We start from the raw sequence: 15,980 nt of genomic DNA, 5'->3' as shown, positions 1-15,980 counted from the left end.
AGGAAATGGCAACCCTCTCCAGTATTCCTGCCTAGAGAGTCGGATACAACTTAGCGACTAAACCACGACCACCACCACCACCAGTTCAGTTCAGTTCAGTCACTCAGTCGTGTCTGACTCTTTGCGACGCCATGAACTGCAGAATGCCAGGCCGCCCTGTCCATCACCAACACCCGGAGTCCACCCAAACCCATGTCCATCGAGTCGGTGATGCCATCCAGCCATCTCATCCTCTGTCGTCCCCTTCTCCTTCTGCCCTCAATCTTTCCCAGCATCAGGGTCTTTTCAAATGAGTCAGCTCTCTGCATCAGGTGGCCAAATCTAAGACAAACCTAGACAGCGTATTAAAAAGCAGAGACATCACTTTGCCAACAAAGGTCCATATAGCGAAAGCTATGCTTTTTCTAGTAGCCATGAATGGGTGTGAGCGTTGGACCATAGAAAAGGCTGAGCCTCGAAGAACTGTGGTGTTGGAGAAGACTCGTGAGAGTCCCTTGGACAGCAAGGAGATCAAACCAGTCAATCCTAAAGGAAATCAACCTTGAATATTCATTGGAAGGACGGATACTGAAGCTGAAGCTCCAATACTCTTGGCCGCCTGATGCCAAGAGCCGACTCATCAGAAAAGACCCTGATGCTGGGAAAGATTGAAGATAGGAGGAGAAGGGAGCAACAGAGAACGAGATGGTTGGATGGCATCACTGACTCAATGGCCATGAGTTTGAGCAAGCTCCAAGAGATAGTGAAGGACAGGGAAGCCTGGCGTGCTGCAGTCCATGGAGTTGCTAAGAGTCAGACAGGACTGCGCAACTGAACAACGACAAGACCAAAGAACAGTGATATGGCATCCGGACAAGAAGGGTGCAGAATTATGGGTGAAATACAGACCTACTGGGTCAGTGGTTCTAGGAAAGAAATCTCTAAAGGAAGGAAGTACTTCATAGAAAACTCAATTTGATTGAAAGGATGGATCAACCTGAGGTCTACAGTTTACACAAACTGTGTAACAAATAAAAAAGACAAAAATAAACTCCAAGAGTTACAAAATGTTTTTTAAAAGGATGCTGTTTCTGAATCTTCAGAAACATTATTTGCATAGTCAGTTCAGTTCAGTTCAGGCTATTTGGGTAGTCAAAATAATGTAAATACTTTGCATTGATTTTCAGTGTTAGAGTACATGAACCTAAGCTTTTTTTTTGATTACAGAATGAAATCTTAATAATGAATAATCATGACAGAGTAAGACTAAAGGACAAATCACTGAATTTGGAAGACAGCAGAAAAAGATAATGAAGGGAAAGATAAAGATGTTAAAATCCTTGTCTTGCAAAATTGGAACTTAAGATATACATCACATAGCTGAACCAGATACTAAGAGAGTTAGTGTATTATTAGGTTAGAAAGGTAAGCAACAGAGAAACTAAAATATAGCTATATTAGGAGGAAGAGGAGAAGGGAGTGAGGTGTATTTGGGCTAAACCTTAATCTGCTTAGCTACTTGATGAATAATAAGTAGAGAAAGAAGACTTTTCTAGAGAAACTGAGACAAGATCTGGAAATGGTGCCTCTTGGCCTCACTTGGACTTGGACTGGAGAGTTGGAAAGTCGTGGGGAGAGAGGCTGTAGCTTTTAATTGTGGGCATGTACTATTTTGATAAATACAAATTGTGACCTGAGTGACAGAGTTTCTATTTGGCATGATAAAAAAAGGTTTAGAAATAGATGGTAGTGGTGATTGTACAACATTGTGAATGTAATTGACACCACTGATTGTATACTTTAAAAATGATTAAAATGGCATGTCTTATGTTTACATCTATTTTACTACAATGATAATAAGTGTGTTCTGAGGTAACATTCATCTTTTGCTGAGCCCACCTCCTATAATACCTCTGCTTAGGCAGTTGATTTGGTCCTAGAATTTCAGAAGATGGATTTAAGTGACCAGGACAGCAAAGATGAAAGAACTGTAGAACCAGGGCATTACACAAGTCATTAGGAGGATACTTTATTATCTCTGGATGTGCTGCTGCCTGTTCAAATTTTATTCTCATTAAACAGGGCCTGCCAAGGGAGAAAGTTCCCATCTTACAATTGACTTTTTTTTTTTTTTTAATTCTTGTCTTGAGACTTGAACTAAATCTTTTTCCATTTTAGGATTAACACTAAAAGAGTTGCTTCAAAAGTAATTGAGATGACTAAGCTAGGCAAAACAGATTACAAGAGAGGAGCCAGTGAATGAGAAGATGCCTGACTATGGAAATAGTTTGTTGAGGCTGGTACAGATAAGCTCAAGGGTGGCAAACACTGATGATGGCCTTGTCCACTGAAGGGCAGGTGGCAAGACTGAAGGCGGGTGAATGATGGGCTGTCCGTGGCCCTTGCACAGCCTGAGCTTGCTGGTGTGATTTTCCTCCAGGAGAAATTTCTGAACTGTGTTTCCTCTGTGTATCTTCCTAAATGAAGCCAGATTCAGCACCCTGAAGGCGTGATTGATGATACTATGCAGCCATTATGAATAATCCATTTAAACTTAAAGGGTTTTACGTTTATGTTTACAGAGTAACAGGATCTGTATGCAAAAAGAAAGTTTATGAGCACTGGTATCAGGAGGTGGAGAGAATCTCTGGGAAGAGGAGACGCTGAGGCATTAAGAATTGACTTAGGTGTGGCCTGTTTAAAAAAAGGTATACAAAGTTCAATGATAATGAGATGCCTTATTTTGCCTATTAACTATCAGAGATTAAAATAAAATAATACCAAATTATGCAAAGGATATAGAGAGGTGGGTCCGTTCTGTACTCTGGTAATGGAAGTATAAGTTCAACTTATACTTCCAGAGTGGGGCAGAGTTAGTCAAGAGCCAGGCAAGGACATGATACAGAGATGTTATCTTATTTGACCGTAAGCAGAGTTGTTTCTAAGATGTGTGACCCTGGCCAATTTTTTTTTTTTTTGAAGAATGATGACTAACGTGGCCCCTATCTATATAAACGATTTGGCTTTTAAATATATTATAAAAGTCATAGGCCCAAGTGAAGTACAGTGACTTATCACTGATGGTTTAGAATTATGGGTAGAGGACTACTACTTAGTCCTACTAAGAAACTACTACTAACTGCTTGCTTATTTGCTGATTGTCCAGTCAGTGCACGTACAGACTTTTGTTACTGTCTGGGCACCATCTCTTCCTGTTAGATCTAGGAGATATTTGTTCATGTTATTTATTGTCAGAGGCATTATTCCTGGATAATTTCATCATCTCCCACCACATGAAAAAGGTAGCACAATGCCACAACTCTTCAAAAGCTGTCTGATTGGAATCATGCAGATCTTCCTCTTTCTGCAGTTTCCGCAATGCCACTTATTTCACTCTGGCTGCATCATGACTCATGGCACCGATTGATTCACTGTGGTGCCTGTGAATACCAGCTCCAGGGACTCTATCAAAGGTTACTTTGTTACTCTGCTGTGTTGATAATGACCACAAATGTAGGCAGTGTCTTACTTAGTCCAGCTTATATTGTTATGACAAAATACCACAGACTGGCTATCTCATGAATGATAGAAATTTGTTTCTCACGCTTCTGGAGGCTGGAAGTCCAAGATCAGGGTGCCAACATGGTCAGGGCAGAGCTCGGGGGGATCTCTTTTGCACAAGCATTAACCCCATTTATAAGGCTCCACATCCTAATTCCCTCCCAAAGGTCCCACCTGCTCACAGCATCACATGGGGCATCAGGATTCCAACATGTGATTCTGGAGGGCATACATATTCAGACCATAGCACCAAGCGTAGATAGGAAAATGAGAATAAATTCTGGCCATAGTGAAATTTGCCATCTGGAGGTTTTTTTTTTTTTTTTCATCTGGAGTTTTATAGTGTAAACATAAAACAACCCATCTTCTAACCATATCTTCTCCCGAACTGCTTTTTTTTTTTTTTTTTTTTTTGAGGACTGACTTAAGAATTTCTAAAGTTTTCTTTTTTTTTTAATCGGAGCATAATTGACTTACAATAGTATATTAGTTTCAGGTGTACAATTCTCTTGAACTCTTTAGGCCATGATGACCGCATTCCTGGAATGCCACCTCCTTCATAACTGACCACACCGTACTCCTGCCTTCCACACATTGCCACCATCCAGGAGGACAGGCAAGGCAGAGCGAAAGAGCAATCCCATTCACACAAGGAATGACCATACTTCAGCTTGCACAGGTTAAGAGAACATGTCATCACCTGTTAATCAGAGGCAAGAGAGGGCATTGATCTGAAGTGCCCCACTGGCACTGCAGAGCAATGATCTCAAAAGTCTTCACAGGCGATAGGAGCAGCCCGCCATGCCTCATATGGTGTGGAGCCTGCAAAGGGGTGGGGTCCACCCTGGGTGGAGCCGTGGGGAGCTCACAGTGTAGGGACACGTGTATGTTGCCCCTCATCCTCAACTGCTGTAGATAGAAGAAGCAGAGCAGTATGAACGTGGGTCCTGGGGAAGCCTCATATCTATGCACTCAAGCCCAAGGGTGAATAGTGACCATTGGTAACCCAGAGTCCTAAATTCATTCTGTGTCCAGGATATATTTGAGTCACAAAAAAACCAATTTGTCAGCACCATTCTGGTGACCCACTGCTGTGTGATCCCACAAAAGAAATACCACACCAGCCAGAAGAAACTGTCTACTTACCAGGCACCCTCCTGGAAACAGGGCCTGGCTTCAGAGTCCATAGGTGAACTTCTATGGGGCAGCTGGTTGGCCACACACATGGGGTAAGGGAGCAGTGTCCCGAAGGGGAGAAGTAGGACTCGGGCCCACAGAAGTCCCAGCCCAAGCTCAGGATACCTGATTCAGATGGCACTGCTGGCCCCAGTCAGTCCCAGACACCAGAGGGGAACTTCCTAAGTTCAAAGTATAGGGGACCCTTCAGGGGCCAGGCTCCAGATCAAGGTCCTGTCCACTCAGGTCTGAGGACTGCACTGGCCCCAGATATGTAAATTAAATGGCCACCAAGGGATGGAATTTGAGGAGTTCAAGACACCACATATTCACATACTAGCCAATGTGATCAGAACTGAAACTGGAGCTAATGGTATTGCACATTGTATCACAGCACTGCTTCCAGAAGAATGTTGTTAAAATGCTTGTGCTTTCCACGAGCGGTGAGCCCAGCAACATCACCACCAAAAGCAGCTGCCAGTCATGGAGCTCTACTAAAGGCCATTTAAGCTCATAGCTTCTCATAACAACCCTGAAGTAGGTACTATCATGATCTCATTTTACAAATAAGGAACCTGAAGTTCTCAGAAGCAAGAGCTGAGCTGACTCTTTTCTCCCTTGCTATATGAATTAGTTAATAATCTGGGTAGATTACTTTATAATCTTACCTAGATATGAATCTTTAGGGTAGTCCTCATGATGAGTATTAGATGAACAAAGTCAGGTGAAGGGCTTAGAAAAGTCTGTAACAACTTTTCTCAACTAGAAACACTAGTTCTAGAAGCTGCTGAAGACTGTGTGTGCTCGGTCATGTCCTACTATTTGCAATCCCATGGACTATAGCCTGCCAGGATCCTCTGCCCATGGAATTTTCCAGGCAAGAATACTGGATTGGGTTGCCATTTCAGAAGGGAGGAATTTCATGATGAAAAAAATTTAGAAATGATGAATATGATCTCTGCCTATTAGAGAGTCATAAGTCATGTTAATATATAGGTTATGCCAACTGCATAAAAGAAACCTACTTAATTCTGTTTAACCCAGAACCTCCCAAACCATCTCTATAAGCAAGAATCCTCCATTCAAATTACAGATCAGCCATTTATGAGTTGGGTGACCTTCGTCCAGGTAAACTTGGACTCTCTGAGACTGTTGCTTATTACCTGCCAAGTGGAACTAATAAAATACCACCTCCTTACAAGAACTACATAAAACCAAGCATGGACAGTACCTAGTATACAGTGCCCATCATACAATGGTAGTTTCTTTCCTGCTTGTCTTAAAAGAATTCACATAGAGTCCTCAGGAACATGAATTAAGCCACTCAGGTCTTTTTATTTGCGTGTGCAACATTTGATAGAAGTCAGAAAACTTGCTTGTCTTACATGATTCTATGTTTCATACAATTTCTATAACTTCTGAGGAGGTACTGGATAATCAGTAAGCAGGTAACCATTGATCAAAAAATGTATTGAAAATATAGAAGAAATTCATAACAGAGCTGTCTTCACAAAAATGCTTATGGTCTCACTAAATACTCAGATTAATTAACGGCTAACTAAAGAGTATATATAGGTCCCAATCCCTTACCTGAAACTTATAGGGCCAATGAATTTTGAAACAGAATTTTTAGGATTTTAAAAAGCAACATTGTGTGGAGGTATAAGATATATTACTTATGCATCCCCAGAAGAGTTTATCTGAGACAGTATTCATAATCAGACATTTTGATATTTCCTCAGTGAAATGTGTAACAGTCATTGTTGTTGTTTAGTCGGTAAGTTGTGTCCGAATTTTAGCGACCCCGCGAACTGCAGCCCACCAGGCTCTTCTGTCCATGGGATTTCCCAGACAGGAATACTGGAGTGGATTGCCATTTCCTTCACCGGGGGATTTTCCTGGTCTAGAGATCGAACCTGCCTCTCCTGTGTTGGCAGGTGGATTCTTTACCACTGAGCCGCCAGGGAAGCCATAAAAATTATAGAGAATAAATAAAGATAATAATTATACTAACATAGTCAGTTCAGTCAGACTTACATCTCACTGAGTTTGGGAACCACTTTGAAAGAAAACTGTTCAGTTTTCAGAGCTTTGGGGATTTAGGAACATTGGGAAAAGCTTTGAGAGCCTGTTATATGGGCTAAGTAAGCATATACCCTGGAAGAGCAAAGTGGGAGATACGTTGAAGCCAGAAGACTTTGTGGAAGTTCTATGAATCAGGCATCATTTGAGCTATGTGTGTGAAAGTCGCTCAGTTGTGTCTGACTCTTTGTGACCCCATGGACTATAAAGTCCATGGAATTCTCCAGGCCAGAATACTGGAATGGGTAGCCTTTCCCTTCTCCAGGGAATCTTCCTAACCCAGGGATTGAACCCAGGTCTTCCACATTGCAGGCAAATTCTTTACCAGCTGAGCCACAAGGGAATTAATTTTCTATTTCTGGTGAGTGAAGTTCCCACATCTTATCAACCCGTTACACCTACCAAGCTATGTTTTCCTGCTTAAGCCACTAGGAGCCTGCAGAAGGCTTTGTAAATTGCTTTCCTGAAATAGGAAACTGAACTGAACTTCCTGAAATAGTTTCTATAGTCAGATAAAAACCTAACCACTGAGATTTGTCTGAAGTGAAGACCAAAAGAGGGTGATAGAGGTACTCATTGGAGTGTGGACACGCTTAAGGAGAGAAGCTGGTGGGAACCTATGAGAGGATGTAGTCTCATCTGTGAATGAAAACATATTGGCTTCCGTTTCTTGCCAATTCCAGTCTCCTAATAGTTCACCCCACACAATGGATCCTTTGTCTTATGGTCAAGACGTCAAACTTGGAATCTTTCCCATTCCATTCCCAATCTTCAGTGTTTTTGGTTTACCTACTGGATGACTGATTTTCTCTGTGCTCGCTTCGGCAGCATATATACTAAAATTGGAATGATTTTCTCTGATAGCCCCTCTTCTTTCCGCTCTCACATCTCACTTCTCTTTTTTCTCCCTTGTCTTAAATCATCTTTTGTCTATTTCTCCTGAAAGACATCCTCCATCAGGAAGGGTAGAAATCTGCCTTGCCCAGGGCCTTGCCTCTTGCCACTCCTCAACCCACCTCTGAAAGGTCAGGGCAGCCCACAGCTGTAGTCACACTTCCTGCCTAACAACACTGCTCCTGAGAGGTCACTGCCAGGAGAGGTGAGTCAAAAGTATAAGGGAAATATTGAAATAGGGGAATCTGAGCAGAGACTAGAGGCAAAGCATTTAAGTGGTTGCTTGCCTGTAAGAACAGGAAGGATAAGGGAAATTAGGGACTAAATGATGAAAGAACAGGAAAAGAAAAGCCAGACAGAGTAAGACAAACTTTTCCTTCCTCCAGTCTCCCATTTACGGATGTCCCTGACTCTTGAGTGTGTTACTGCCTAGAAGGCTAAAGCAGAAAAAACCCTAGGGAAAGGAAATCTCAAAATCAAGTCACATAGTGAATCCTTATTGCCATTTTTGAAGATCTCTTCTGTACCCCTGCCAGTCTAAACTATTTTTTGATAGATCTGAATTCAGAGGAAATAGGCTGGGCAACCACTTACACCCTCTATTTATTCAACTCCATAGCATTTCTCCTCTGAGTAGATCCAGTCCCTTTTCTGCTGAAAATATTCTTTCACCAACTTTCTTGTTTTTCAGAACAAAAAAAGGAAAGAGGTACTGAGTAAGCATAAAATTTCCTCCAATCCCATTCATTCTACTTCTGTTGAGCATCTAATGTGAGCATTATTCTACTTATTGGACATAGTTTTAAGAAACAGTTCTCTATTCTCTCCACTCTCCTGACCCACCCTCCCTCTAAACCCCTATGCCAAACTCTTTATAAGACCAGCATCTTCTTACCTGGCATGGCATAAGAGATCAGTGTTGGCTGAATGAATTTCTAAAAGGATTCAGAGAAAGAATAGGGAGAGCCCCCAAAGAAGAGGAAAACAAGACTAGGAGAAAGTGGCTGGGGGTGAGGGAGAAACAAAGGGAGGGAAGAGAAGGGGCAAAATGACAGGTAGTAAAAGATGGGAGGGGGAAGAGTTGAGAAGGGTCAGGAAAATGAATGCTGTCTTTGCCCCAGAACATGTTTGATGTCGGTCTGCACCACCATAACACTGCACCAAGGTGGTACACCTACAATCAGGGGTCAGGAAAAGAAACTTGGTCCATATGGTTTTTCAAATACAGTCACAGGTAGAGTCATTTTAATTTGCATCTATGGCAGAGAAGTGCTTCTTGGGAAGCCCAGGAGGTTTATGTGAGTGCCCTAGAAGCTCATGGTGGCTAGCTGGGAAGGACATGGGTAAGGATGCATTAAACTCTTGTACTCCACATCTAAATGCCTCCAGACCAGGGAACAGACTAATGACCAAGATCATAAAAGAGACTGTCTTATCTTTTTCCAGGACAAGGGATAGACTCCAAGAGACAGAACCTACAAAGATCAGACATCATCACCATCTTGTGCCACCTCTAATCCCAGGAACAAAATACAAGTTGGTTGAACCCTAGGGAAAGAAGATTTATATTTTTGTATTTATCAGAATAGTCCAGCTTCTCTTGCCAAACCCTTCTTTGCAGAATACTTAAGGATGAGAACAGTAAGGAAAAGAAGTGAAAGGAAGACAAAAGTGAGAAGGTGAAGAAAAGTTACTTCATGATTCAGATGTTATCTGGACTTTCATGTCACTACAGGACATAAGAATGTACTTTTCAAGAATAAAAGTTACATAATTACAGTGAGGAATCACTTGGCCTGATTTGGATAACTTGCAGAATGTCAAATCAAAAGGACGGGGGCTTTTGTGGCATTTGCCTCCCTTGAGATCACAGGCAACAGCAGGACTCTTACAGACAGCTTTGACTGCTTCTAGTTCCTCATGGATAAATATGTATTGGGGTATGCATGCGTGGTCTTTTGACTTCAACTTCGGTGCCATCAGGGCATTGCATTCCCTATCCATCATGTCAGACCTAAGATAGTCTTTGTTCTCTAAAAGAACCTCAGCTCTGAGCATCCTGTCTCCGCCAACTTCATCTTCACTGGTGATGGTGTCTTCTGGTTGCACCACTTCTTTGTTGCTAACCAGCAGGGTTTCCACGCTTCGGCTGTCCAGTCCTTCCTTAGTGGCCTCAACTTTGTCCTGTGAGTCACTGGACAGAAACTCATCCAGTAGCTGGTCACTTTCCTCCAGGACGGCTGCTGCCATCTGGAGTCCCAAGCCCAGGCCCACCCCTAGGCCCAGCAGCAGCAACAACATCATGAAGAAGATCTGCACCAGAGTCAGCTTCATTTTGCCTGGTGGGAAGAAGGGAAACAGAGGACTGACTTTGAGATGAAACTTGGCTTCAGTAGAGATCCTAAACTCCCCAAAACTCCGAGAGCATAGTCTTTGGGGTCTTCTCCTCCCTCTTCTCCACATTATCCATCCCTCACCCAAGGCGGAGATCCTTTCTCACTCTTTTCCCATTCTCCTGCCCTCTCATTCATTCCCTGTTGCTGTGGAATAATGTGTGGATCGTGCAGTACTGCAAGATGACCAGGGAAGCTGTTCTATAATTGGGTCACATATGGGGAATCAGGGGGGAAGGTTGACATCAATTGACTTTTAAACAGAAATTAGTTCCAAGTCACCAAAAAGAATAGGTAAAAAGACAAATACAGTGTCACTTTTTCCTTGAGAGAAATTCTTTTAGAAACTTATTCTCAGTAAAGGACTAGAATTACCATAGGAGACCAACTCCCTAATTTTTTTTCCCAAATTAATTTTTGCTCATTCAAGTATTTATTATTCTCCCAGCTACCCACCTTCCCCCCAAAAGATCAAAAGGAATAGAAAAAGTACTATAGTTCATTTTCACTCCTAAACTGAGGCTGCTATGGAAGGGAGATTGGGGAGGGAAGACTGGAGGGAGGGAGCCAAATTTCCCCTTGCTAATACTGCATCTTGTCAAGTCAAATCCTTTCTACTACTATAGATTTCTTAGCACTTGGGTATTTCCTACTGATTAGTTTTTATACTCTTTAAGGAGGATAGGGACTAAGAATGAAACCAAAGTAAACCAAACAAATGAGCATCAGAGTTCCCCTACTAATAAAGATCCTAAAGAGGCTGAGAGAAGCAGTATGTGCCTTTGTCCTGCTATGCCAGCCTCATGCCCCTATCAAAGAGAGACCTTCCCTACCAGAAAAAAATATTGCTATAAAAAACATTTTTGAGACAATTGATAATACAAGAATATTGTCAATGGAGTAGATAGGAGTGCTATGTCAGTGTTTGATATGTGGAACTTGAAATTTATACTACAGTTGTCAAAGAAGATATCTTTGTTCTTAGAAAATGAATCCTAAAATATTGCACAGGGGCATGATACAAGCAACTTACTCTCCAAGATTCCAAATAAAGATCATATGGGGACTTCCCTGGCAGTCCAGTGGTTAAGACTCCATGGTCTCACTGGATAGGGCCTGAGTTCAACCTTTGGTAGGGGAAACTAAGATCCCATAAGCCAGGTAGTGTGGCCAAAAAAAAATGTGGATCATATGTATGTATGTGCATGTGTGTTTACAGAAAAGGAAAGAAGAAAAGTTTAATGAGGGAAAGAAAAATTTTAAATATTGTGACTAGAAAAGGGTATTTAGAAGTTCCTTGTATTATTGTTACAACTTTTATGTAAAGTTACAAATATTAAAAAAAAATTTTTTTTAACCATGATGCAAAGCTTATGGGATCTTAGTTCCCCAACCAAGGATCAAACCCAAGCCTTCCATAGCGAAAACATGAAGTCCTATTAACTGGACCACCAGGAAGTTCCCTCAAATTTTTTTAATTTTTAAAAAAGAGAATTTCTCATGTCTTCCCCTGGAATGCCCAATAAACTGTGACTTACCTACATACCTAGATAGCATCAGAGATGCTTGTGTCTTCTTGGTTTCCAATTTTGTCCCTCCCAGGTTTTCCTGTTCTCTGAAAAGTACCCTGGATGCTGGTCTGGAGAAAACCGGTTATCCTCTAGCGGCTTCTGTGCTCTTAAACCCAGACTTACTTCCTACACCCATTTCCACTCCCACTCCCCTTGCCTAGCACTGAATAAACACACAGCCAATTGTCCTTTCTGCTCCCATGAACACTTTGAAGTCAGGCTACTAGGAAGGCAGCTATGCTCACCACTATACCACAAACGCCAGACTACTCGGATATTGAAACAGATCCAGACATCCAAGACAGGAAATGTCTCCAGTCTGGGAAACTGCAAATGGTTTTATCTACCCAATCAATTGTTCCACTTCTGAGTTATATCCACTATCCTGTGGTTTATAGCAGCCTGACCTTGCCCTTAAATTTCAGTCATTTCCTTATATTTTCTACATGTATTTCCTTTCAACTTACCTTGTCATTTCTGAAATCTCAAAATCTTTGGACTTTATTTGGTTCCTCCCTCCAACATGGTTATTTTGCTTTTTGCATTTTAGAACTGTATCATGACTTCATGAGAAGATTTGGCTATTTGAGTCAATGATGATTGTTTACATATCTTTATCTATGAAGCCTATCCCAGCCCTCCATTCTCCACTTCCTGTTTCCAACCCTCAGACAATAAATTCATGTCAGGTTTTGGAAACCTGATGATTTAGTCCTAGATAAGAGAGTATCCATAGCAGCTGTTAGCCCCTATAGCCTTGGTGAGTAAAGTCAGGAGGTTACAGTGTTGATTCTACTCATTTCTTTAGCTGAAAGTGACATCATGAGATAATATTTTTAGAGCATCCTGGAGCTCATTAAAGCAGTATGAAAATCCTCTCTAGACATAAACAGAGAACTTTAGGAGGATGATTTGCTGTGTCTTTCAGGCAGGAGTTCTCAAATGGTGGTCTAGGAACAGCTTCTGTGATCTGCAAAGTCTATCAGGCTGAATTCTACACTGCCGCTGTTGATTCACAATAACAGTAATAACAGCATGCATGCTTAGTCACTCAGTCATGTCTGACTCTTTTCAACCCTTTGGACTGCAGCCTGCCAGGCTCCTCTGTCCATGGGATTTTTCAGGCAAGAATACTGGAGCGGGTTGCCATTTCCTTCTCTAAGGGATCTTCCTGACCCAGGGATCTAACCCAGGTCTCCTGTCACAATTGCAGGCAGATTCTTTACCCACTTAGCCATGGGGGAAGCCTAATAATAACAGCAACGAACTATTATGGAGCACTTACTTCATGCTGGGCACTTACTGCATTTCACCCTCACAATTTGCTCATGCTATCCGTCTTTGGTGTCTGTTCTGCCCTTTCATTCTAACATGAAGGTGAAGTAAATGTGCTTCTGCTGAGCCCAGTAGCTGTCTGGAGTCAGCAGAGATAAAACATCCAGCTATATACACCATTTGTTTCTTTATGAGTGTTAAGTCGTGTCAGACTCTTTGCGACCTTATGGACTGTAGCCTGCCAGGCTCCTGTATCCATAGGATTCTCCAGGCAAGAATACTGGAGTGGGTTGCCATGCTCTGCCCCAGGGGATCTTCTCCCTCCAGGGATCAAACCCACGCCTCCTGCGTTAGCAGGCGGATTCTTTACCACTGAGCTATTGGGAAAGCTCCCTGCTTTTTTATAATTGGTTACCATTAGGGATTTGAGGGAGAAGGAAATGGCATCCAACTCCAGTATTCTTGCCTAGAGAAATCCGTGGACAGAGGAGCCTGGTGGGCTGCTGTCCATGGGGTCGCACAGACTTGGACACGACTGAAACGACTTAGCATGCATGCGTGCATTGGAGAAGGAAATGGCGACCCACTCCAGTGTTCTTGCCTGGAGAATCCCAGGGGCGGAAGAGCCTGATGGGCTGCTGTCTGTGGGGTCACACAGAGTCGGACACGACTGAAGCGACTTAGCAGCAGCAGCAGCAGCAGCAACATTAGGGATTTGAAATTAACCCTTGATTCAACATGAAGAAAAGATCTATGTCTGTGGTCTAAGTATGACCATTAGGCTGGACAGGCTTGTAAAGTTTACTCAATTAATGTATTTATTTTGGGGGCTGTGCTGGGTCTTCCTTGCTGTGCTGGCTTTTCTCTAGCTGCGATGAGCAAGGGCTACTCTCTAGTTGCAGTGCATTAGCTTCTCATTGTAGTTAGTTTCTCTTCTTGCAGAGCAGAGGGCTCTAGGCCTGTGGGACTCAGTAGTTACAGCTCATGGGCTCAGTAATTGCAGCTGCTGGGCTCTAGAGCAGAGGCTCAATAGTTGTGGAACACAGGCTTAGCTCCACAGAATGTGGGATCTTCCCAGACCAGGAATCAAACCTGTGTCTCCCGTATTGGCAGGCAGATTCTTTATCACTGAGCCACAAGGGAAGCCCTGGACAGGTTTTTATTCTTGTTTTTTCCTTTTCTAGGCTACAGTTTTCACATCTTCTGTAGCTCTTCATAGGGATGATATGAATATTATACAATGCACTGCATGTAAAACGGTAAAAGTATTAGCCTTTGTGATTATCGTTACTAACTATGGTGGAGGTAACGAAGATAATGGTGACCTCCTTCAAAAGGTCCCAAGCACACACTACTGTACTCTGCCCCCGATGCTGCAGCAGGCCACCATCACCCCACGCCTCCACTGGAGACTCCTGGACACTCACGGGCAAGTCTGGGTCAGTCTCTTATGGGGTCACTGCTCCTTTCTCCTGGGTCCTGGTGCACACAAGGTTCTGTTTGTGCCCTCTGAGAATCTAATCACAGTCACAGAAAACTAACCAAACTGATCACATGGACCACAGCCTTGTCTAACTCAGTGAAGCTATGAGCCATGTCATGTGGGGCCACCCAAGAGGGACAGGTCATGGTGGAGAGGTCTGACAAAACGTGGTCCACTGGAGAAGGGAATGGCAAACCACTTCAGTATTCTTGCCTTGAAAACCCCATGAATAGTAAGAAAAGGCAAAAAGATAGGACACTGAAAGATGAACTCCCCAGGTCAGTAGGTTCCCAATATGCTATGGGAGGTCAGTGGAGAAATAACTCCAGAAAGAATGAAGGGATGGAGCCAAAGCAAAAACAACACGCATTTGTGGATGTGACTGGTGATGGAAGTAAAGTCCAATGCTGTAAAGAGCAATATTGCATAGGAACCTGGAATGTTAGGTCCGTGAATCAAGGCAAATCGGAAGTGGTCAAACAGGAGATGGCAAGAGTGAACATCGACATTTTAGGAACCAGTGAACTAAAATGGACTGGAATGGGTGAGTTTAACTCATATGACCATTATATCTACTACTGTGGGCAGGAATCCCATAGGAGAAATGGAGTAGCTCTCATAGTCAACAAAAGAGTCTGAAATGCAGTACTTGGATGCAATCTCAAAAACAACAGAATGATCTCTGTTTGTTTCCAAGGCAAACCATTCAATATCACAGTAATCCCAGTCTATGCCCCTACCAGTAATGCTGAAGAAACTAAAGTTGAACGGTTCTATGAAGACCTACTAGACATAAGCATAGGACTAGGTATATAAAGCCATGAGACTGGAGAAGACTGAGTGTCAAGAGAAGGTCGGTGTTCTATTTTGTTGCTTTTTTTTTTTTTTTTTTTTTGAGACAGGAAAAATAACAGCTTGCTTATTGATAATAAAGACCAAGCAGAGAGGAAAAACTGATAACACAGGAGAGAAAGGAAAGAATTTTTAGAGCAATGATTCTGAGTGCTCAGACTCTGAAGGCGCACTGCCTGAGTTGATGAGTGTACATGTGTTATTTTATCTGTGAATTGCACTACAGGATAATAAATGGGGAATACCACATGTTTTGCTATAAAAGATTAGATCTGGTGATATGGTTGAGAACCACTGGTTTAAAAGAATTAGTGGTGGTCAGGGTTCTTTCTACACTGTGGACAAGGGAATTTCCCCCTCATTTTTGCAAGTGTTACTTGCAAATTAAGCAAATTGTGAAGTTGCAAGTGTTACTCTTTAGTGACAGTTGGTTGCATATAAGAATGCAGGTCAGCCTTGGGCTGGAAGATTTCCAGTTGTGAGGAGTTTCTTAAGATGGAAGACAGAAACAAAAGAAGGGAAAGAATGCTAAACAATGTCTTACTAATAAGGAATCTAACTCTGCTTATGTGCCAAATAAGTATTAGGTTTTTTTCCTCAGAGTTTTTGTCACTCACATACCCTCCAGATACACAGAAGTCTTGGTTTGAGGGGGGTCATTTTTTTCAGAACTGGAAACATTATTTGAGATGACCTGATATCTAAACACAGACC

At 42.4% G+C, this 15,980-nt stretch overlaps 1 protein-coding gene across 1 annotated transcript; it reads right to left on the bottom strand.

Moving 5' to 3' along the window:
• Window positions 1-9,387: 9,387 nt before the first annotated feature.
• On the bottom strand, window positions 9,388-10,026 carry RNASE10 (ribonuclease A family member 10 (inactive)). Its single transcript, XM_061158470.1, has one exon. The coding sequence runs from the start codon at window positions 10,024-10,026 to the stop codon at window positions 9,388-9,390; it is 639 nt and encodes a 212-aa protein (XP_061014453.1).
• Window positions 10,027-15,980: the final 5,954 nt, after the last annotated feature.

Source organism: Dama dama, chromosome 12 (genome assembly GCF_033118175.1).
Source record: "Dama dama isolate Ldn47 chromosome 12, ASM3311817v1, whole genome shotgun sequence".
NCBI classification, from domain to species: Eukaryota; Metazoa; Chordata; class Mammalia; order Artiodactyla; family Cervidae; genus Dama; species Dama dama.
Note: the sequence above shows the minus strand (reverse complement) of the source record. Positions and strands in the feature narration are given on the sequence as shown.

Excerpts from the sequence above, each read along its gene's own strand:
- RNASE10 (XM_061158470.1), bottom strand. The coding sequence starts at position 10,026 with ATGAAGCTGACTCTGGTGCAGATCTTCTTCATGATGTTGTTGCTGCTG.